This window comes from Petromyzon marinus, chromosome 61, assembly GCF_048934315.1.
Source record: "Petromyzon marinus isolate PM22_M1 ecotype Great Lakes invasive population chromosome 61, UKy_Petmar_22M1.pri1.0, whole genome shotgun sequence".
In the NCBI taxonomy this organism is placed as follows: domain Eukaryota; kingdom Metazoa; phylum Chordata; class Hyperoartia; order Petromyzontiformes; family Petromyzontidae; genus Petromyzon; species Petromyzon marinus.
The window spans coordinates 3,212,061-3,234,426 of NC_133727.1; the positions used below are offsets into that span (position 1 = coordinate 3,212,061).

A 22,366-nucleotide genomic window follows, 5' to 3' on the forward strand; every position below is an offset into this window, starting at 1 on the left:
TGGCTATGTTAAAGTCAAAGCCTACACATCCACAGAGGCACCTGGTACAAATCAAACAGGAGAATTTAGCATTGAAATAGCTGAGTGATTAGCTTGTGACTGGTCACAGAAATGGCTATGTTAAAGTCAAAGCCTACACATCCACAGAAGTACCTGGTACAAATCAAAAAGGATAATTTAGCATTGAAATAGCTGAGTGATTAACTTGTGACTGGTCAGAGAAATGGCTATGTTAAAGTCAAAGCCTACATATCCACAGAGGCACCTGGTACAAATCAAACAGGAGAATTTAGCATTGAAATAGCTGAGTGATTAGCTTGTGACTGGTCACAGAAATGGCTATGTTAAAGTCAAAGCCTACATATCAACAGAGGCACCTAGTACAAATCAAACAGGATTATTTACCATTGAAATAGCTGAGTGATTAGCTTGTGACTGGTCACAAAAATGGCTATGTTAAAGTCAAAGCCTACACATCCACAGAGGCACCTGGTACAAATCAAACAGGAGAATTTAGCATTGAAATAGCTGAGTGATTAGCTTGTGACTGGTCACAGAAATGGCTATGTTAAAGTCAAAGCCTACACATCCACAGAGGCACCTGGTACAAATCAAACAGGAGAATTTAGCATTGAAATAGCTGAGTGATTAGCTTGTGACTGGTCACAGAAATGGCTATGTTAAAGTCAAAGCCTACACATCCACAGAAGTACCTGGTACAAATCAAAAAGGATAATTTAGCATTGAAATAGCTGAGTGATTAGCTTGTGACTGGTCAGAAATGGCTATGTTAAAGTCAAAGCCTACATATCCACAGAGGCACCTGGTACAAATCAAACAGGAGAATTTAGCATTGAAATAGCTGAGTGATTAGCTTGTGACTGGTCACAGAAATGGCTATGTTAAAGTCAAAGCCTACATATCAACAGAGGCACCTAGTACAAATCAAACAGGATTATTTACCATTGAAATAGCTGAGTGATTAGCTTGTGACTGGTCACAGAAATGGCTATGTTAAAGTCAAAGCCTACACATCCACAGAGGCACCTGGTACAAATCAAACAGGAGAATTTAGCATTGAAATAGCTGAGTGATTAGCTTGTGACTGGTCACAGAAATGGCTATGTTAAAGTCAAAGCCTACACATCCACAGAGGCACCTGGTACAAATCAAACAGGGGAATTTAGCATTGAAATAGCTGAGTGATTAGCTTGTGACTGGTCACAGAAATGGCTATGTTAAAGTCAAAGCCTACACATCCACAGAGGCACCTGGTACAAATCAAACAGGAGAATTTAGCATTGAAATAGCTGAGTGATTAGCTTGTGACTGGTCACAGAAATGGCTATGTTAAAGTCAAAGCCTACACATCCACAGAGGCACCTGGTACAAATCAAACACTGGCAGTGAAGGTCCAGTGAAGGTCCCATATTGGAGCTCCTCACCCTGAGCTATGAATGGTTTGATGGTGGGCATTGGCCTTGTTGCCAGGGCCGGATCAAGGCACAGCGGCTATTATGGCTGCAGCTCAGGGCCCTTCGCCAGCCGGAGGTACCTCCAGAGATGACGTGAAAAGCGATTTCGTTTGTGGGATGCTGAATTTGTATTTTGCTGTTGTTAGCCTTGTCAAAAAATAATTTAGATTTTTCTTTAGCTTTGTATTTTTTTTTGAAAAATATTACTGGGGAGTGGTGGGGGTGGGCTCACAGTACCTGTAGCCCTGGGGGCCTACGGAATCTTAATCATGGCCCTGCTTGTGCTGTTCGCGTTTTGGGGTTCTCTGTTGCGACACCGGTGGTGAGACTCGGCCATGAATAAAGGCTGACGTCTCTGCTGTAGGTCAAACGGTGTCAAAGACAATGCACACCTACGTTTAGTTCTTGAACATTCTCCCGAGTGCAGGAATTCGTATTCCCCGGTTCTTTTCGGTAAGGTCACGTGGATAGAAAACAAACCAACCAAAAATTTATCTAAAAATAATAATAAATTTAGAATTAATTTTTTTTTAAAAAATCTAAAAAAAATCAAATTTTTTTTTTTAAATAATGAAACCAACAACGCATGCCGGCAAAACGTCGTAGCTACCGCCGCCCGTTCCGCCCGTCCCCGCCCGGCAGGACCACTTCGCGTCGGTTTGTCGCTGCCACGAGTTCCTGAAGCTCTCACACAGGGGAGTCCACCGGCTGCTCGCCAGCGACGAGCTCAACGTGAGCGGCGAGCCGCGGGTTCTCGACGCCCTGCTCGCCTGGGTGCGTCACGACCCGGCCGGGCGGCGCGCGGCCCTGCCCGGCCTGCTCGCTCACGTGCGGCTGCCCCTGCTGCCCCCGCAGGTTGGCGGGGGGTGGGGGGGGGTGGACGCATCGCGGGTGAAGCGTGGCCGGAGCCGGAGGAGTGCGTGAACGGTCGCGTGTGGTGTCGGGAGGACTGTGGGTGGCCGTGGTTGATGGTGGTGAGGATGGTGATGATGATGGTGGTGGTGAATGTGATGCTGCTGATAATGATGGTGAAGATGATGATGGTGGTGGTGAATGTGATGCTGATGGTGAAGATGATGATGGTGAAGATGATGCTGATGATTGTTATGCTGATGATGCTGAAGACGATGCTGATGATGGTGAAGACGATGGTGGTGGTGGTGAATGTGATGCTGAATGTGAAGATGATGATGGTGATGCTGATGATTGTTATGCTGATGATGCTGAAGACGATGCTGATGATGACGATGATGCTGATGATGGTGAAGACGATGATGCTGATGATGGTGAAGACGATGATGCTGATGATGGTGAAGACGATGATGCTGATGATGGTGAAGATGATGTTGAAGATGACGATGATGCTGATGATGGTGAAGATGATGGTGAAGATGATGATGATGATGTTGAAGAGTGTGTTGATGGTGGTGAGGATGATGATGGCGGTGGTGGTGAATGTGATGCTGATGATGATGGTGAAGATGATGATGGTGAAGATGATGCTGATGATTGTTATGCTGATGATGCTGAAGACGATGCTGATGATGGTGAAGGCGATGATGCTGATGATTGTGAAGACGATGATGCTGATGATGGTGAAGATGATGATGATGGTGAAGATGATGATGTTGAAGAGTGTGTTGATGGTGGTGAGGATGATGATGGCGGTGGTAGTGAATGTGATGCTGATGATGAATGTGAAGATGATGATGATGATGGTGAAGATGATGCTGATGATTGTTATGCTGGTGATGCTGAAGACGATGCTGATGATGGTGATGACGATGATGCTGATGATGGTGAAGACGATGATGCTGATGATTGTGAAGACGATGATGCTGATGATTGTGAAGACGATGCTGATGATGGTGAAGATGACGATGATGCTGATGATGATGTTGAAGATGACGATGATGCTGATGATGGTGAAGATGATGATGTTGAAGAGTGTGTTGATGGTGATGAGGATGATGATGATGGTGGTGGTGAATGTGATGCTGATGATGAATGTGAATATGATGATGATGCTGATGATGGTGAAGATGATGCTGAAGACGATGCTGATGATGGTGATGACGATGATGCTGATGATGTTGAAGATGATGCTGATGATGGTGAAGACGATGATGCTGATTATGGTGAAGATGATGCTGATGATGTTGAAGACGATGATGCTGATGATGGTGAAGATGACGATGCTGATGATATTGAAGATGATGCTGATGATGGTGAAGATGACGATGATGCTGATGACGGTGAAGATGATGACGATGACGTTGAAGACGATGATGCTGATGATGATGATGGTGAAGACGACGATGCTGACGGAGGTCGTCACGCGTTGTGTGTGGGCCAGCTCCTGGCCGACCTGGAGTTGAATCCGCTCTTCCGCGAGGACATCGATTGCCAGCGGCTGCTTTTGGAGGCCATGGCGTGCCACCTGCTGCCTGAGAGCCGCGCCCTCCTGCATAGCCCCCGTCTCAGACCACGCAAGTCCACGGTGGGACTCCTGTACGCCGTGGGGGGAGTGGATGCCGTCGAAGGTGCGCGAGTGTTTGTGAGAGTGTTTGTGTGTGAGTGACGGTGTGTGTGTGTGAGAGTGTGTTTGTGTGTGTGAGAGAGTGTTTGTGAGAGTGTGTGTGTGTGAGAGTGTGTGTGTGAGAGTGTTTGTGAGAGTGTTTGTGTGTGAGTGTGTGTGAGAGTGTGTGTGAGTGTGTGAGTGTGTGTGAGAGTGTGTGTATGTGTGAGAGTGTGTGTGTGAGAGTGTTTGTGAGAGTGTTTGTGTGTGTGAGAGTGTTTGTGTGAGTGTGTGAGTGAAGGTGTGAGTCTGTGCGTGAGAGTGTGAGTGTTTGTGAGAGTGTGTGTGTGTGAGTGAGGGTGTGAGTGTGTGCGTGAGAGTGTGAGTGTTTGTGAGAGTGTGAGAGTGGGTGTATGAGAGTGTTTGTGTGTGAGAGTGTTTGTGTGAGTGTGAGGGTGTGTTTGTGTGTGTGTGTGAGTGAGGGTGTGAGTGTGTGCGTGAGAGTGTGAGTGTTTGTGAGAGTGTGTGTGTGAGAGTGTTTGTGAGTGTTTGTGAGAGTGTGAGTAAGAGTGTTTGAGTGTGAGAGTGTTTGTGAGTGTGTGTGAAAGTGGGTGTGTGAGAGTGTTTGTGAGAGTGTGTGTGAGTGTGTGTGTGTGTTTGTGAGAGTGTTTGTGAGAGTGTTTGTGTGTGAGAGTGTGTGTGTGTGAGTGTGTGTGCGTGAGTGTGTGAGAGTGTTTGTGAGAGTGTTTGTGAGAGTGTGTGTGTCTCTGTGTGTGTGAGAGTGTGAGAGTGTTTGTGAGTGTGTGTGAGAGTGTGTGTGTGAGAGTGTGTGTGTGAGTGTGTGAGTGAGTGTGTGTGCGTGAGAGTGTGTGTGAGTGTATGTGTGAGAGTGTTTGTGAGTGTTTGTGAGAGTGTTTGTGAGAGTGAGTGTGTGTGAGATCGTGTGCGTGAGTGTGTGAGAGTGTTTGTGAGAGTGTGTGTGAGTGTGTGTGAGAGTGAGTGTGTGTGAGATTGTGTGCGTGAGTGTGTGAGAGTGTTTGTGAGAGTGTGTGTGAGTGTGTGAGAGTGTGTGTGTGAGAGTGTTTGTGAGAGTGTTTGTGAGTGTGTGTGAGAATGTTTGTGAGAGTGTGTGTGAGTGTGTGTGAGTGTGTGTGTGTGTGTCACTGTGTGTGGGGAGCGGTAGTGTAGCGGTTAGCGCGCTGCGCTATGAACCCGGTGACCCGGGTTCGATTCCCGCTCACGACCAACACCAGTGACAATTATTTGAACCGGGCTTTGGCCTCCACTAGGTCGACTCAGCCTCAAATGAGTACCTGGTGTGGTATGTAAACATCGCCACTGGGGAGACAAAGGCGGTCGGGCGTGGTGCTGGCCACCCACCACCTCGTGTACCGTTCCGGCCTTCATAGGTGCTGCTCGCTAACAGCACTTGCCCCTACAGTCTGTTAAGGCTATACGGGGGATCTTTGTCTTTGTTGTGGGGAGCGGCGGGGTAACGGTTAGCGCTACGCTGCGCTACGAACCTGGCGACCCGAGTTCAATTCCCGCTCATGGCCAACACCACCGGTGAAGATTACCTGAACCGGTCCTGGGCCTCCCCTGGGTCGACTCAGCCTCAAATGAGTACCTGGTGCGGTGTGTAAACATCGCCACTGGGGAGACAAAGGCGACCGGGCGTGGTGCTGGCCACCCACCCCCTCGTGTGCCGTGCCGGCCTTCATAGGTGCTGCTCGCTAACAGCACTTGCCCCAGCAGTCTGTTACAGGCTACACGGGGGATCTTTGTCTTATCTGCGTGTTCACCTCTGCTGGGCAGTTCTTCGTGCTTTCGGAGTCTCTGCTCACGATCATTAAGGGCCATCATAAGGGTGGTCTAGCTACGTGGCAACGAGTCAGAGCCATTCCCTGTTCACCTTGAGGTGCGACAGGGATGTCCTCTGGCTCCCACATTATTAAACATCATCTTTGACCACGTAGTTCGAGAAGCTTTCCATGGCTGTACCACAGGAATCTCCATCTGGTACAGATACAATGGGAGGCTGGTCGATGCCCGGATGCGGTCAAGGGATGGCTCCCTATTCATCGTCCACGTTATGTATGCCGATGATCTGGTAATTGCCGATCACTCAGAGGAGGAGTTGCTGCTGAACCTGGAGCTTGCCACTAAGAGGTGGGGACTTACCATCAGCCCCACCAAAACTAAGCACCTGCCTGGGTATTTTATGCCATCAAACACTCCACCCCCACAACTCCCCATTGGTGATGGGGCAGCTGTGGAGAGAGTGGAGTGTTTCCCATACCTGGGCAGTGTGCTTATGACCGGCTCTGGTTTGACAGCAGAGGTCTCACTCCGAATCAGTCCAGCGGCAATATCTTTTCATCGGTTGCGTAACGCTGTGTGGAAGCTACCTGGTCTGTCGCTCCACACGAAGCTTCGGGTCTTCTCGACCACGGTCATTCCCTTCCTTCTCTACGCTTGCGAAACGTGGACCCCCCTAATGGAGCATCTTCGTCGGTTATAAACATTCAGGCTGGCATGCCTACGATCCATCCTCGGTTTAACCCGCAGGCTGGATCCTTGAGAGATCTGGACAGATTCCCACCAGTGAACTCCTCTGGCAGGCGAGGCTGCATTGGCTGGGGCATGTAGCTCGCATGCCGAGCCACCGCATGCCCAAGCAGCTTTTGTTTGGCCGCATAGAGGGGGCTAAACGGGCTGGAGAAGAGATGGAGCTGATGTGGTACAAGAGGATATGTAGGTGAGTGGACTTGCCGATGACCGGTACCAGCGGTGTCAAGATTGGAGGAGGCTCGTGAAGGACGCTGCTGCTCCTGGGCAGTTGGAGGCAGTCGCCCTCCAGTCACAATGGAGGGCAGAGGAGCGACGCTTACAACAATGAGCAGAGCGCTGGGCGGATAAAATGCAGCAAGTTGGCACAGTAGGGGACACAGCTGGTGCATCGGCCACTCATCTCTGTCAGCCAACCCATGGCACCTGCTGGGTCTGTCCCGTGACCTCCTGCCAGCCGGCCTTTTACGCTTCACGTGGCCTCACAGTGCACCTAGCCTGGCACAGGAGCCGTGGTGACATCACCGCCACTTAGTGGCGAATGGTATAGCAGTGTGATTTTGTGTTGTGTGTTGTGCATGCTCCACAAAAGACAAAGATCCCCCGTATAGCCTTAACAGACTGCAGGGGCAAGTGCTGTTAGCGAGCAGCACCTATGAATCCCGGCACGGCACACGAGGGGGTGGGTGGCCAGCACCACGCCCGGCCGCCTTTGTCTCCCCAGTGGCGATGTTTTCTTCCGCTGTGGTGAGATGTTGACTACCTCGCCTGGTATACAGGAGGTCGTGGGTTCAATCCCGACCCTGACGATGCCTGCTGTATATTTGGAGTTTGCGTGTCTCTCTCTGTGGTGAGATGTTAACTACCTCGCCAGGTCTACAGGAGGTTCGTGGGTTCGATCTAGACCCTGACGATGCCTGCTGCTGTATATTTGGGAGTTTGCGTGTCTCTCTCTCTCATCATCATCACGATGCCTGCTGTATATTTGTAGTTTGCGTGTCTCCGTGGTCACGTGGATTTTTCTCCCCTTCCACATTGAGCATCAACGTCACCGTGCATTTCGAGTGTACTTTGCTGCGGCTGTAAATGTCCCCACGATCGTGATGATGATGATGATTGATGATGATGGAGCCGCCACTTCGTCGTCCAGCTTTCATTTGTGCCGGCCAGGTTGTTTCTGAACAAGTGGGCCCTCAAACTCTTTGGTTCTATTCGGTAAAGTCACGTAGATAAAAAAATAAAATAACAAAAAATCACGACGTTTCGGCCACAACACAAGTGGCCTTCATCAGGTGAAGGGATTGGACTGTCCAGAGGACAGCGTTGGAGTGAAGACAGCCAAGCCCAGGTCGCGTCCTTTAAGCTGTGTGGGAGGAAGCAAAAATCGCCTTGACAAAGGAATAAGCATAACAATGATGTACTGGACCGGCATGGTGGGGGGGGGGGAGTTTACATAATGTTGGTGTGAAGGGAAATAAGCGGCTGTGAAAGTTTGGGATACCACTACTTGAATAAATATACTGTACCATTGAAAATTAGTTTAATGTTTGGTTTCATTCAGAACATCTTTCCAATGATTGCTTAATTTGAAGCCATCCTCCCGGTTGAAATTGTGTCTGTGTTTGTAAATCTGAATTGCCTCGTGGACTAAAATCTCTGATAAAAACCCGTGGGTTTGCAGAGAACCTTGGTATCGGAGAAAAACTATATCGTGATCACCCACACGTCGTGATTTTTAGTTATTTTATTTTTTTACCTACGTGACTTTACCGAATAGAACCAAAGAGTCACGAAAGCTTCAAATCTAGAAGTGGGCCCTCACCTGGTGAAAGCAAAAAAAAAAGTCGCTTCTGTTTCAGTTTCACTGCGCACCGCAACCACTTGAGGCCGAGTCGACCTAGAGGCGAGACGGACGAGCTCGACCCCCTCACCACCACCACCACCCCTCCCCCCCTCCACTCCTCACCAGGCGAGGCCACGGTGGAGCGGTTCGATGTTCGGCGCGGGCGCTGGGCGACCGTGGGCGCGATGAGCGGCCGCCGCCTGCAGTTCGGCGTGGCGCTGGTGGAGGGCGCCCTGCTGGTGGTGGGTGGGCGTCACGGCCTCAAGACCCTCAACTCGGCCCAGGCGCTCTGCCTGAGCACGGGGGCCTGGACCCAGCTGCCGCCCATGGCCACGCACCGGCACGGCCTGGGTACGGCGCCTCCTCCGTCGCCCCTTCCGTTTGTTTCATTTTGTGCGCTTAGCGAAAAAAAATATTATTATTTTTTGTTTAAACATTGCATTTTTTTTTCATAACGAAAAAACTTTTTTTTTTGACGAACCCACACACCTAGAGGGCTACGAACCCATAAACTTGGCTGACGAACCCATAAACTTGGCTGACGAACCCATAAACTTGGCTGACGAACCCATAAACTTGGCTGACGAACCCATAAACCTGGCTGACAAACCCATAAACTTGGCTGACGAACCCATAAATTTGGCTGACAAACCCATAAACTTGGCTGACGAACCCATAAGCTTGGCTGACGAACCCATAAACTTGGCTGACGAACCCATAAACTTGGCTGACAAACCCATAAACTTGGCTGACGAACCCATAAACTTGGCTGACGAACCCATAAACTTGGCTGACGAACCCATAAACTTGGCTGACGAACCCATAAACTTGGCTTACGAACCCATAAACTTGGCTGACGAACCCATAAACCTGGCTGACAAACCCATAAACTTGGCTGACGAACCCATAAACTTGGCTGACGAACCCATAAACCTGGCTGACGAACCCATAAACTTGGCTGACGAACCCATAAACTTGGCTGATGAACCCATAAACTTGGCTGACGAACCCATAAACTTGGCTTACGAACCCATAAACTTGGCTTACGAACCCATAAACTTGGCTGACGAACCCATAAACTTGGCTTACAAACCCATAAACTTGGGGCCATCGGAGAATATCCACCCCGTCTGTAGGACGGTCTGCCCTCCAGCCACAGTACACGTGTACCGCACACCCGTATTACACATACAGTACACGTGTACCACACACCTGTATTACACATACAGTACACGTGTACCGCACACCCGTATCACACATACAGTACACGTGTACCACACCCGTATCACACATACAGTACACGTGTACTGCACACAAGTATTAAACATACAGTAAACGTGTACCGCACACCCGTATCACACATACAGTACACGTGTACCACACACCCGTATCACACATACAGTACACGTGTACCGCACACTCATATTACAACATACAGTACACGTGTCCCGCACACAATTATCACACATACAGTACACGTGTACCACACACTCGTATCACACATACAGTACACGTGTACCGCACACCTGTATCACACATACAGTACACGTGTACCGCACACAAGTATCACACATACAGTACACGTGTACCACACACAAGTATCACACATACAGTACACGTGTACCGCACACAAGTATCACACATACAGTACACGTGTACCACACACAAGTATCACACATACAGTACACGTGTACCGCACACCCGTATCACACATACAGTACACGTGTACCACACACCCGTATTACACATACAGTACACGTGTACCACACACAAGTATCACACATACAGTACACGTGTACCGCACACAAGTATCACACATACAGTACACGTGTCGGCTCGGCACTCAAACGAGCAACCTGGTGCGGTGTGTAGCAAGCATCGCCACCGGGAGAGACAAAGGCGGCCGGGGCGTGGTCTCTGGCCACACCAACGCCTCGTGTGACCGTGCCGGTAGCCTTCACAGCTGCTGCTGCTGCTCGCTAACAGCACGTGCCCCAACAGTCTGTTACAGGCTGCACGGGGGACGGGGTGGGTGGATCTCTGTCCAACGCGCGTGCTCTCCTGCGCTGGGCAGTTCCTCGTGATTTAACTCCAGCGCTGTCCTCCGGACAGTCTCGTCCCTTCACCTGATGAAGGCCGCTTGTGTTGTGGCCGAAACGTCGTGATTTTTTTGTCATTTTATTTTCACCTACGTGACTTTACCCAATAGAACCAAAGAGTACGGTTCTTCGTGCTTTCGGAGTCCCTGACCTCTGCGCTCACAATCATTAAAAAGGGCCCCTCGTGATGGCGAGCAGGCCCTGGTGAAATCTACGCGGCCGGTTAGCCGGAGCCGTTCCCTGTTCACCTCGGCGGTCGCGAGAGGAGACATCCTTCGGCCCTTCGCTCTTTATCTGACATCGTCTTTGACCACGTCCGTCGTGAAAGCTTTCCAACAGTCTGTTACGGGCTGAAACGGGGAGCTCCTTGTGTGCGTGGCAGGGACGTGATGAACAAAAAAGCTGTTACGATTTTTTTAATTGTTTTTTTTTACATTTTCCCAACTCGTCCGCGTTGTAAATGTCATTTCTGTACGATTGCAATAATGTGTATGGTCAAAATCACCAAATTTGCGGAGCTCCGCCGCAAATACAGGGGGAGAGACGAGTGGTGAGGCAGCGACGAGCTCAGCCTCCCCTCTGATTGCGCAACCCCTCAGTAACCGGATGGAGCGTGGGCAATAGGCGCGTGCCTGTTACTATCTCGGTATGTCACCAATGTAATGTTTGTAGACCCCTTAATTTCATTGTCCTCGCCTTCCATACACCAAGTAACTTATTTCACGTGTGTGTATAAAGATATTCAGGCTCGCTGGTCTCGTCGTGAAACTGCAATGAAAAAGCACCAGGGGAGGCAGCTATCACATCTGCCTCACTGAGGGGGACGTGTCTAACACGCCCCCCTCAGTGAGGCCACGCCCCATCCGGGAGGCCACGCCCCCCCCCCTCCGTGAGGCCACGCCCCCCCCCCTCAGTGTGTGAATCTGGCTCTGACACGAACCAGTGCCTCCCCAGCCATTGACCTCACCGCACGTGACTGCCGTGTAGGGGTGGCGGTTCTGGGGGGCCCTCTGTACGCGGTGGGGGGCCACGACGGCTGGAGCTACCTGAGTTCGGTGGAGCGCTGGGACCCCCAGACGGGGCGCTGGAGCTTCGTGGCCCCGCTGGGGAGTGCACGCAGCACCGCGGGGGTCGCCGTGCTGCACGGGAAGTGAGCGGTGCAGTGAACACCACCACCACCACTACATCAACAACAACATCAACAACAACATCAACAACAACAAGCTGTCCACTCAGCCACCAACTCACTCGCCCAACCACCCACCCACCCACTCACCCACTCATTCACTCATCCACCCACTCACCCACTCACCCACCCAACCAACCACTTACCCACCCACTAACTCACTCATTCATCCACCCATCCACTCACTCACCCACCCAACCAACCAACCACTCACTCACCCACTAACTCACTCACCCACTCACCCACTCACTCACCCACTCACTCACCCACCCACCCACTAACTAACTCACTCACCCACTCACCCACTAACGAACTCACTCACCCACTCACCCACTAACTCACTCACCCACTCACCCACTCACTCACCCACCCACTCACTCACCCACCCACCCACTAACTAACTCACTCACCCACTCACCCACTAACTCACTCACCCACTCACCCACCCACTCCCCCACTAACTCACTCACCCACTCACTCACCCACCCACCCACTAACTAACTCACTCACCCACTCACCCACTAACTAACTCACTCACCCACTCACCCACTAACTCACTCACCCACCCACTCACCCACCCAGTCCCCCACTAACTCACTCACCCACTCACCCACCCACTCCCCCACTAACTAACTCACCCACTAACTCACTCACCCATTCACCCACTAACTCACTCACCCACTCACCCACCCACTCCCCCACTAACTAACTCACCCACTCACCCACTCACTCACTCACCCACCCACCCACTAACTAACTCACTCACCCACTCACCCACTCACTCACTCACCCACCCACCCACTAACTAACTCACTCACCCACTCCCCCACTAACTAACTCACCCACTAACTCACCCACCCACTCACCCACCTACCCACCCACCCACCCCATGATGCCCGCGCAGGCTGTTCGCTGTGGGCGGGCGAGACGGCGCCTCGTGCCTGCGCTCGGTCGAGAGCTACGACCCCCACGCCGACCGCTGGAGCCCCCGGGCCCCGCTGTGTGTGGACCGTGGCGGGCCCGGAGTGGCCGCGTGCCACGGCCGCCTCTACGCCGTGGGGGGCCACAACAGCCCCACGGCCAGCCACGGGGCACGCATCCTCGACTGTGTCGAGAGGTGCGCGGGGTGGGGGGGGGAGGTGGGGGGGAGGGATGGGGGAGGAGAGATGGGAGAGGTGGGGGGGAGAGATGGGGGAGGTGGGGGAGGTGGGGGGGAGGGATGGGGAGGTGGGGGGAGAGATGGGGGAGGTGGGGGGAGAGATGGGGGAGGTGGGGGGAGAGATGGGGAGGGAGGGAGGTGGGGGGAGAGATGGGGGAGGTGGGGGGGAGAGATGGGGGAGGTGGGGGGAGAGATGGGGAGGGAGGGAGGTGGGGGGAGAGTTGGTGGAGGTGAGTGGGAGAGTTGGGGAGGTGGGGGGGAGAGATGGGGGAGGTGGGGGATGGGGGGAGAGATGGGGAGGGAGGGAGGTGAGGGGAGAGTTGGGGGAGGTGGGGGGGAGAGTTGGGGGAGGTGGGGGGGAGAGACGTGTGGGGGGGAGAGACGGGGGAGGTGGGGGGGAGAGATAAGGGAGGTGGGGGAGAGGTTGGCTACGTACGGTGTGAAAGAAGGTGAACATACACACCCCTCCCCCCCACCCGTGTCGCTCGCTGGCCACTCCCCCTGCCCCCCCCCATGTTCACCCCCCCGGTGCCCCCCCCACCCTCCCCCCGCCCCCCCGTCCCCCCGTGGCCCCTCCCCCGTCCCCCAGGTACGACCCCCAGACGGACTCGTGGAGCCGCGTGTCCCCGCTGGGCGTGCCGCGTGACGCCGTGGGCGCCTGCGTGCTGGGGCACCGCCTCTACGCCGTGGGCGGACACGACGGAGCCTCGGCGGTGCGCCGCGTGCAGGCCTACGAGGCCCTGGCGGACACCTGGGTCGAGGTGTGTGTCACTGTGTGTGTGTGTCAGTGTGTGTGTGTGTCTGTGTGTGTGTGTCTGTGTGTGTGTGTCAGTATGTGTGTGTGTCTGTGTGTGTGTCACTGTGTGTGTGTGTCACTGTGTGTGTGTGTGTGTCAGTGTGTGTGTGTGTGTCTGTGTCACTGTGTGTGTGTGTCAGTGTGTGTGTGTGTGTCTGTGTGTGTCAGTGTGTGTGTGTGTGTGTCTGTGTGTGTCAGTGTGTCTGTGTGTCTGTGTGTGTGTGTCAGTGTGTGTGTGTCTGTGTGTGTGTCTGTGTGTGTGTGTGTCTGTGTGTGTGTCTGTGTGTCTGTGTGTGTCACTGTGTGTGTGTGTGTGTCAGTGTGTGTGTGTGTCTGTGTGTGTGTGTCAGTGTGTGTGTGTGTCTGTGTGTGTGTCTGTGTGTGTGTGCCTATGATACCATCAGTAGGCCTGGGCTCTGGGTCGTTCTTCGTGCTTTTGGAGTCCCTGACCCTCTGCTCACGATCATTAAGGACCTTCATGATGGTGAGCGGGCCCGGGTAAAACTACGTGGCCGGGAGTCAGAGCCATTCCCTGTACACCTTGGGGTGCGACAGGGATGTCCTCTGGCTCCCACATTATTGAACATCTATTTTGACCACGTAGTTCGTGAAGCCTTCAATAGCTGTACCGGGGGAATCTCCATTTGGTACAGATATAATGAGAGGCTGATCGATGCCCAGGTGCGGTCAAGGGACGGCTCCCTATTGCTCAACCACGTTATGTATGCTGATGATTTGGTAATAGCTGCTCATTCAGAGGAGGAGTTGGAGACGCTGCTGCTGAGACTGGAGCGTGCCACTAAGAGGTGGGGCCTTTACCATCAGCCCCACCAAAACTAAGCACCTGCCTGGGTCTTTTGTACCATCGGACACTCCACCCCCACAACTCCCAGTCGGTGATGGGGCAGTTGTGGAGAGAGTGGAGAGTTTCCCATACCTGGGCAGTGTGCTTATGACTGGCTCCAGTTTAACAGCAGAGGTCGCACTCCGAATCAGTCGAGCGGCAATATCTTTTCATCGGTTGCGTAACGCCGTGTGGAAGCTACCTGGTCTGTCGCTCCGCACTAAGCTTCAGGTCTTCTCGGCCACGGTCATTCCCTCCCTTCTCTATGCTTGCGAAACGTGGACCCCCCTATTGGAGCATCTTAGCCGGTTAGAAACATTTAGGTTGGTCCTGCCTACAATCCATCCTGGGTTTAACCAGACTGGATTGTGTGAGGAGCTCACAAATCCTTGAAAGATCTGGACAAAGTCCCATTGGTGCGCCCCTCCGGCAAGTAAGGCTGCGTTGGCTGGGTCATGTAGCCCGCATGCCCAGCCACCGCATGCCGAAACAGCTTTTGTTTGGCCGGATCGAGGGGGCTAATCGGGTGCGGCACGGGCTAGAGAAGAGATGGAGTGATGTGGTACAGGAGGACGTGGAGCTGAGTGGACTTGCCGATGACCGGTACCAGCGGTGTCAAGATCGGCCTCTGTGGAGGAGGCTCGTGAAGGACGCTACTGGGCAGTTGGAGGCAGTCGCCCTCCAACAACAACGGAGGGTGGAGGAGCGACGCTCGCAACAACGAGCGGAGCACCGGGTGGCTAAAGCACAGCAGGTTGGCACAGTAGGGGGCACAGGTGGTGCATCAGCCAGTCATCTCAGTCATCTCAGTCAGTCGACCCGTGGCACCTGCTGGGTCTGCCCTGAGACTGGGCCTCAACGTGCACCTATCCTGGCACACGCGCCGTGGTGATGTCACCGCCACTTTGTCGCGAATGGCAGTTGTTGTTGTTGTACCAGGTGTGTGTGTGTGTGTACCACTGGGGAGACAAAGGCGGCCCTGCGTGGTGCTGGCCACTCACCTCGTGTGCCGTGCCGGCATTCACAGGTGCTGCTCGCTAACAGCACTTGCCCCGACGTTCTGCAAAGGCTACACGGGGGATCTTTGTCTTTGTGTGCCAGGTGCCTTCAATGTGTTCACCACGAGCCGGAGCCTGTGTGGTCGTGGTGAAGTCCACGTGAAGAGGCAGACCAACTCACCACCCCTCCTCACCACCCCTCCTCACCACCCCTCCTCACCACCCCTCCTCACCACCCCTCCTCACCACCCCTCCTCACCACCCCTCATCACCACCCCTCCTCACCACCCCTCCTCACCACCACTCCTCACCACCCCTCCTCACCACCCCTCCTCACCACCCCTCCTCACCACCCCTCCTCACCACCCCTCCTCACCACCTCCTCACCACCCCTCCTCACCATCTCCTCACCACCTCCTCACCACCGCTCCTCACCACCTCCTCACCACCGCTCCTCACCACCCCTCCTCACCAGCGCTCCTCACCACCTCACCACCTCCTCACCACCTCCTCACCACCCCTCCTCACCACCTCACCACCCCTCCTCACCACCCCTCCTCACCACCCCTCCTCACCACCCCTCCTCACCACCACTCCTCACCACCTCCTCACCACCGCTCCTCACCAGCGCTCCCGCTCACCCGAGTTCGATTCCCGCTCACGGACACCCAAACCCAGTCCCGATTTTCTGAACCGCTCCTGGGCCTCCCCTAGGTCGACTCAGCCACAAACAAGTACCTCGTGTGATGTCGCCACTGGGGAGACAAAGGCGGCCGGGCGTGGTGCTGTGGCCACCCACCCACTGGCCTTCATCGGCGCTGCTGCTCGCTAACAGCACTTGCCCCAACAGTCTGTTGAAGGCTATATGGGGGCTCTTTGTCTCTGTGTGCGAGGAGCGGTAGTGCAGTAGTTTGCACACTGCGCTCCGACCTCCATGACCCGAGTTTGATTCCCGCTGTATGGGTCTCTATCTGGGTCTATATGCAGATCTGTGGGTCTCTATGTGAGTCTATGGGTCTCTATGTAGTCTGTGGGTCTCTGTGTGAGTCTATTGGTCTCTATCTGGGTCTATGGGTCTCTATGTGAGTCTACGGGTCTCTATGTGAGTCTACGGGTCTCTATCTGGGTCTATGGGTCTCTGTGTGCATCTACGGGTCTCTATGTGAGTCTACGGGTCTCTGTGTGATTCTACGGGTCTCTATCTGGGTCTATGGGTCTCTGTGTGCGTCTACGGGTGTCTATGTAAGTCTGTGGGTTTCTGTGTGAGTCTATGGGTCTCTGCGTGAGTCTATGGGTCTCTATCTGGGTCTATGGGTCTCTATGTGAGTCTATGGGTCTCTATGTGAGTCTATGGGTCTCTGTGTGCGTCTACGGGTCTCTATGTAAGTCTGTGGGTCTCTGTGTGAGTCTATGGGTCTCTGTGTGAGTCTTCGGATCTCTGCGTGAGTCTATGGGTCTCTATGTGAGTCTATGGGTCTCTATGTAAGTCTACGGGTCTCGGTGTGAGTCTACGGGTCTCTATGTAAGTCTGTGGGTCTCTGTGTGAGTCTATGGGTCTCTGTGTGAGTCTTCGGATCTCTGTGTGAGTCTATGGGTCTCTATGTGAGTCAATGGGTCTCTATGTAAGTCTACGGGTCTCGGTGTGAGTCTACGGGTCTCGGTGTGAGTCTATGGGTCTCTGTGTGAGTCTTCGGATCTCTGCGTGAGTCTATGGGTCTCTATGTGAGTCAATGGGTCTCTATGTAAGTCTACGGGTCTCGGTGTGAGTCTACGGGTCTCGGTGTGAGTCTATGGGTCTCTGTGTGAGTCTTCGGATCTCTGCGTGAGTCTATGGGTCTCTATGTGAGTCAATGGGTCTCTATGTAAGTCTACGGGTCTCTATGTAAGTCTGTGGCACTCTGTGTGCGTCTGTGGGTCTCTCGTGTTATTCTGTTGGAAGCCATTTTGTTTGTTGACCGCCATCTTGGAAAATGAACGCTTAGCATTAAGATGGTTTTAGTGCATTTCCCATGGACGCCACGGTTCTTACAGTGCAGCAGTTTTCCTCGCAATAAACCAGGTGTTCTATGGTCCTCTGTGTGCGTCTAACCACGTGGTTCAACGCCAAGGTCGGGTGAGACACTTGTCTGGCGACGGAGGCTGCGCGGAACTTCTGCTTATTCGAATCGCTTCCTGGCATGCGGAGTGAACCGTCGGGCAACTTTGCTTCCTCCAAACCATCGAGAGGGCTTTAGAGAGCGAGATGAGAGAGACACGGAGCCAGCCACTGGAGATTATTCGCGTAGCCAGTGATCGTCGAGCAAGCCTGAAGTTCTCGCTGTGTGCGTGCGTGGGAGCGATTCCCAGTTGGGTTATAGGCGATGCAAAGGCTTCGGCACTGGGACATGCTAACCCAGGCGTGGGCAAATGTTTTGACTCGCGGGCCACAATGGGTTCTAAAATTTGACAAGAGGGGCCGGGCCAGGAACCAGATGGACGGAGTGTTTGTGTGAACTAAATATAAATGACGTGTTAAAAATCATGACGTGAAAGGATTTGGCCTTTATAACAGGTGGCAAAGCGTTTACTTGCGAGGCAATTGAACAAATTGCACGTACATGAACGATACAAAAAAACACGTCGTAGCATGACTGATCAAACATCATGGAAACATCTGAGCCCTATACACCACACTCCCGGTCAAAGTGCGCCGTCTAATGGGGAAATTGGGGCATTACAGGAGAAAGGTGAAATTTAATTTAATAATATTTGGACAAGTTCGACGGGCCGGATTAAAAAGCCCAACGGACTGTACTTTGCTCACGTCTCGTGTAGCGTGTAGTGTATAGTGTAGTGTATAGTGCAGTGTATAGTGCAGTGTATACGGCCCGGGGGCCCGTACTTTGCCCACGTCTCGTGTAGCGTGTAGTGTAGTGTATGGTGTAGTGTAGTGTGTATAGTGTAGTGTATACGGCCCGGGGGCCCGTACTTTGCCCGCGTCCGTGCTAACCAACACCAACGGCAGTGTGTGTCGTCACTTTATTTACTGATTCCGCCGATCGGTCGACTAACCGCGGTGTTGTGTGCCAAGTGGCGCGCGTTTGGGCGAGCCCTCGTTTGAACGCACGGGCGGCGCGTTGAACGGCGAAAAAGATTCCCCGCCCCCCGCCCCCCCCCATGAAAGATGCAGTCACGGTGAAGGTTGGCGAGCTACGGAGTCACGGCTGACTGCCGCCACTGCCTTCGCACCCCCACGGCAAAGGGATAAATAGCGGGGGCGGGGGGGGGGGTAACGGCAACGCGGCGTTGACGCAGTACCGTTCCGCGTCATAACAGCTCGTGTTCCGCGTCATAACAGCTCGTGTTCCGCGTCATAACGGCTCGTGTTCCGCGTCATAACAGCTCGTGTTCCGCGTCATAACGGCTCGTGTTCCGCGTCATAACAGCTCGTGTTCTGTGTCATAACAGCTCGTGTCCCGCGTCATAACAACTCTGTGTTCCGCGTCATAACAGCTCGTGTTCCGCGTCATAACGGCTCGTGTTCCGCGTCATAACAGCTCGTGTTCCGCGTCATAACGGCTCGTGTTCCGCGTCATAACAGCTCGTGTTCCGCGTCATAACGGCTCGTGTTCCGCGTCATAACAGCTCGTGTTCCGCGTCATAACGGCTCGTGTTCCGCGTCATAACAGCTCGTGTTCCGCGTCATAACAGCTCGTGTTCCGCGTCATAACAGCTCGTGTTCTGCGTCATAACAGCTCGTGTTCCGCGTCATAACAGCTCGTGTTCCGCGTCATAACAGCTCGTGTTCTGTGTCATAACAGCTCGTGTTCCGCGTCATAACAGCTCGTGTTCTGTGTCATAACAGCTCGTGTTCCGCATCATAACAGCTCGTGTTCTGTGTCATAACAGCTCGTGTTCCGCGTCATAACAGCTCGTGTTCCGCGTCATAACAGCTCGTGTTCCGCGTCATAACAGCTCGTGTTCCGCGTCATAACAGCTCGTGTTCCGCGTCATAACAGCTCGTGTTCCGCGTTATAACAGCTCGTGTTCCGCGTCATAACAGCTCATGTCCCGCGTCATAACAGCTCGTGTTCCGCGTCATAACAGCTCGTGTTCCGCGTCATAACAGCTCGTGTTCCGCGTCATAACAGCTCATGTCCCGCGTCATAACAGCTCGTGTTCCGCGTCATAACAGCTCGTGTTCCGTGTCGTAACAGCTCGTGTTCCGCGTCATAACAGCTCTGTGTCCCGCGTCATAACAGCTCGTGTTCCGCGTCATAACAGCTCGTGTTCCGCGTCATAACGGTGTGGGCGGTCCGCAAAAAGTGTTCCCGAATGTAACAACGGCATTGCAGTGCACGCTAAGCGAGGACTGCCCGTACGTACGTACGTTTGTTTGTTTGTCTGCGCTTCAGTTGAATGAAGAAACATCGCAATAAATCATCCGATAAAAAATGTCATCCCAGTTGCTCGTCTCTGCCCTGCACGCGTGCGACCCGAGTTAGATACCCGAGTTCGATACCTGAGTTCGGTACCCGAGTTCGATACCCGAGTTCGATACCCGAGTTCAATACCTGAGTTCGATACCCGAGTTCGATACCCGAGTTCAATACCTGAGTTGGATACCCGAGTTCGATACCTGAGTTCAATACCTGAGTTGGATACCCGAGTTCGATACCCGAGTTCGATACCCGAGTTCAATACCTGAGTTCGATACCCGAGTTCGATACCTGAGTTCGATACCCGAGTTCGATACCTGAGTTAGATACCCGAGTTCGGTACCCGAGTTCGATACCCGAGTTCGATACCCGAGTTCGATACCCGAGTTCGATACCTGAGTTCGATACCTGAGTTCGATACCCGAGTTCGATACCTGAGTTCGATACCCGAGTTCGATACCTGAGTTCGATACCCGAGTTCGATACCTGAGTTCGATACCTGAGTTCGATACCTGAGTTCGATACCCGAGTTCGATACCCGAGTTCGATACCAGAGTTCGATACCCGAGTTCGATACCAGAGTTCGATACCCGAGTTCGATACCCGAGTTCGATACCCGAGTTCGATACCCGAGTTCGATACCCGAGTTCGATACCCGAGTTCGATACCCGAGTTCGATACCCGAGTTCAATACCTGAGTTCGATACCTGAGTTCGATACCCGAGTTCGATACCTGAGTTCGATACCCGAGTTCGATACCTGAGTTCGATACCTGAGTTCGATACCTGAGTTCGATACCTGAGTTCGATACCCGAGTTCGATACCCGAGTTCGATACCAGAGTTCGATACCCGAGTTCGATACCAGAGTTCGATTCCCGAGTTCGATACCCGAGTTTGATACCCGAGTTCGATACCCGAGTTCGATACCCGAGTTCGATACCCGAGTTCGATACCCGAGTTCGATACCCGAGTTCGATACCCGAGTTCGATACCTGAGTTCGATACCCGAGTTCGATACCCGAGTTCAATACCTGAGTTCGATACCTGAGTTCGATACCCGAGTTCGATACCCGAGTTCGATACCCGAGTTCGATACCTGAGTTCGATACCCGAGTTCGATACCTGAGTTCGATACCTGAGTTCGATACCTGAGTTCGATACCCGAGTTCGATACCCGAGTTCGATACCAGAGTTCGATACCCGAGTTCGATACCAGAGTTCGATGCCCGAGTTCGATACCCGAGTTTGATACCCGAGTTCGATACCCGAGTTTGATACCCGAGTTCGATACCAGAGTTCGATGCCCGAGTTCGATACCCGAGTTTGATACCCGAGTTCGATACCCGAGTTCGATACCCGAGTTCGATACCTGAGTTCGATACCCGAGTTCGATACCTGAGTTCGATACCTGAGTTCGATACCTGAGTTCGATACCCGAGTTCGATACCCGAGTTCGATACCAGAGTTCGATACCCGAGTTCGATACCAGAGTTCGATGCCCGAGTTCGATACCCGAGTTTGATACCCGAGTTCGATACCCGAGTTTGATACCCGAGTTCGATACCCGAGTTCGATACCCGAGTTCGATACCTGAGTTCGATACCCGAGTTCGATACCCGAGTTCGATACCAGAGTTCGATACCCGAGTTCGATACCAGAGTTCGATGCCCGAGTTCGATACCCGAGTTTGATACCCGAGTTCGATACCCGAGTTTGATACCCGAGTTCGATACCCGAGTTCGATACCCGAGTTCGATACCCGAGTTCGATACCCGAGTTCGATACCCGAGTTCGATACCCGAGTTCGATACCCGAGTTCGATACCCGAGTTCGATACCAGAGTTCGATGCCCGAGTTCGATACCCGAGTTTGATACCCGAGTTCGATACCCGAGTTTGATACCCGAGTTCGATACCTGAGTTCGATACCCGAGTTCGATACCCGAGTTCGATACCCGAGTTCGATACCCGAGTTCGATACCCGCTCACGGCCACCACCAATGCTGAAGCGGTCCAGGGCCCTCTCCAACTACGTTGACCCGGCCTTGGGACGAGTGACTGGTGCGGTGCGTGCAAACGTCGCCACTGGGGAGACAAAGGCGGCCGGGCGTCATGCTGTGGCCAGCCACCACGCTCGTGCGCCGTCCCGGCCCTCATAGGTCCTGGCCACTCGCGAAGAGCGCTTGCCCCAACAGTCTGTTGAAGGCTATACCGGGGGATCTTTGTTTGATTCTGCTTTTTTTTTTTACCCAGCACAGCCTCACTGAGTCTCGAGTCGCTTTTTTTCAGGGTGGTCCTGCCAGGTCACCCACTCACTCACCTACCTACCCAGCCACCCACTCACTCACCTACCTACCCAGCCACCCACTCACTCACCTACCTACCCAGCCACCCACTCACTCACCTACCTACCCAGCCACTCATTCACTCACCTACCTACCCTGCCACCCATTCCCTCACCT

The 22,366-nt window shown here is 53.1% G+C and overlaps 1 protein-coding gene across 1 annotated transcript; it reads left to right on the top strand.

The window, feature by feature from the left end:
• Window positions 1-2,080: 2,080 nt before the first annotated feature.
• LOC116937106 (kelch-like protein 1) lies at window positions 2,081-17,558 on the top strand. The gene is made up of 7 exons (XM_076053593.1): window positions 2,081-2,330; window positions 3,832-4,018; window positions 8,531-8,755; window positions 11,491-11,653; window positions 12,594-12,806; window positions 13,438-13,609; window positions 15,590-17,558. The coding sequence occupies exons 2-7, from the start codon at window positions 3,904-3,906 to the stop codon at window positions 15,647-15,649; spliced, it is 948 nt and encodes a 315-aa protein (XP_075909708.1). The 5' UTR covers window positions 2,081-2,330; window positions 3,832-3,903; the 3' UTR covers window positions 15,650-17,558.
• The last annotated feature ends 4,808 nt before the right edge of the window (window positions 17,559-22,366 follow it).

Excerpts from the sequence above, each read along its gene's own strand:
- LOC116937106 (XM_076053593.1), top strand. The coding sequence starts at position 3,904 with ATGGCGTGCCACCTGCTGCCTGAGAGCCGCGCCCTCCTGCATAGCCCC. Across the intron at positions 8,756-11,490 it reads CACGCACCGGCACGGCCTGG|GGGTGGCGGTTCTGGGGGGC; the intron begins GTACGGCGCCTC and ends ACTGCCGTGTAG. Across the intron at positions 11,654-12,593 it reads GTCGCCGTGCTGCACGGGAA|GCTGTTCGCTGTGGGCGGGC; the intron begins GTGAGCGGTGCA and ends ATGCCCGCGCAG.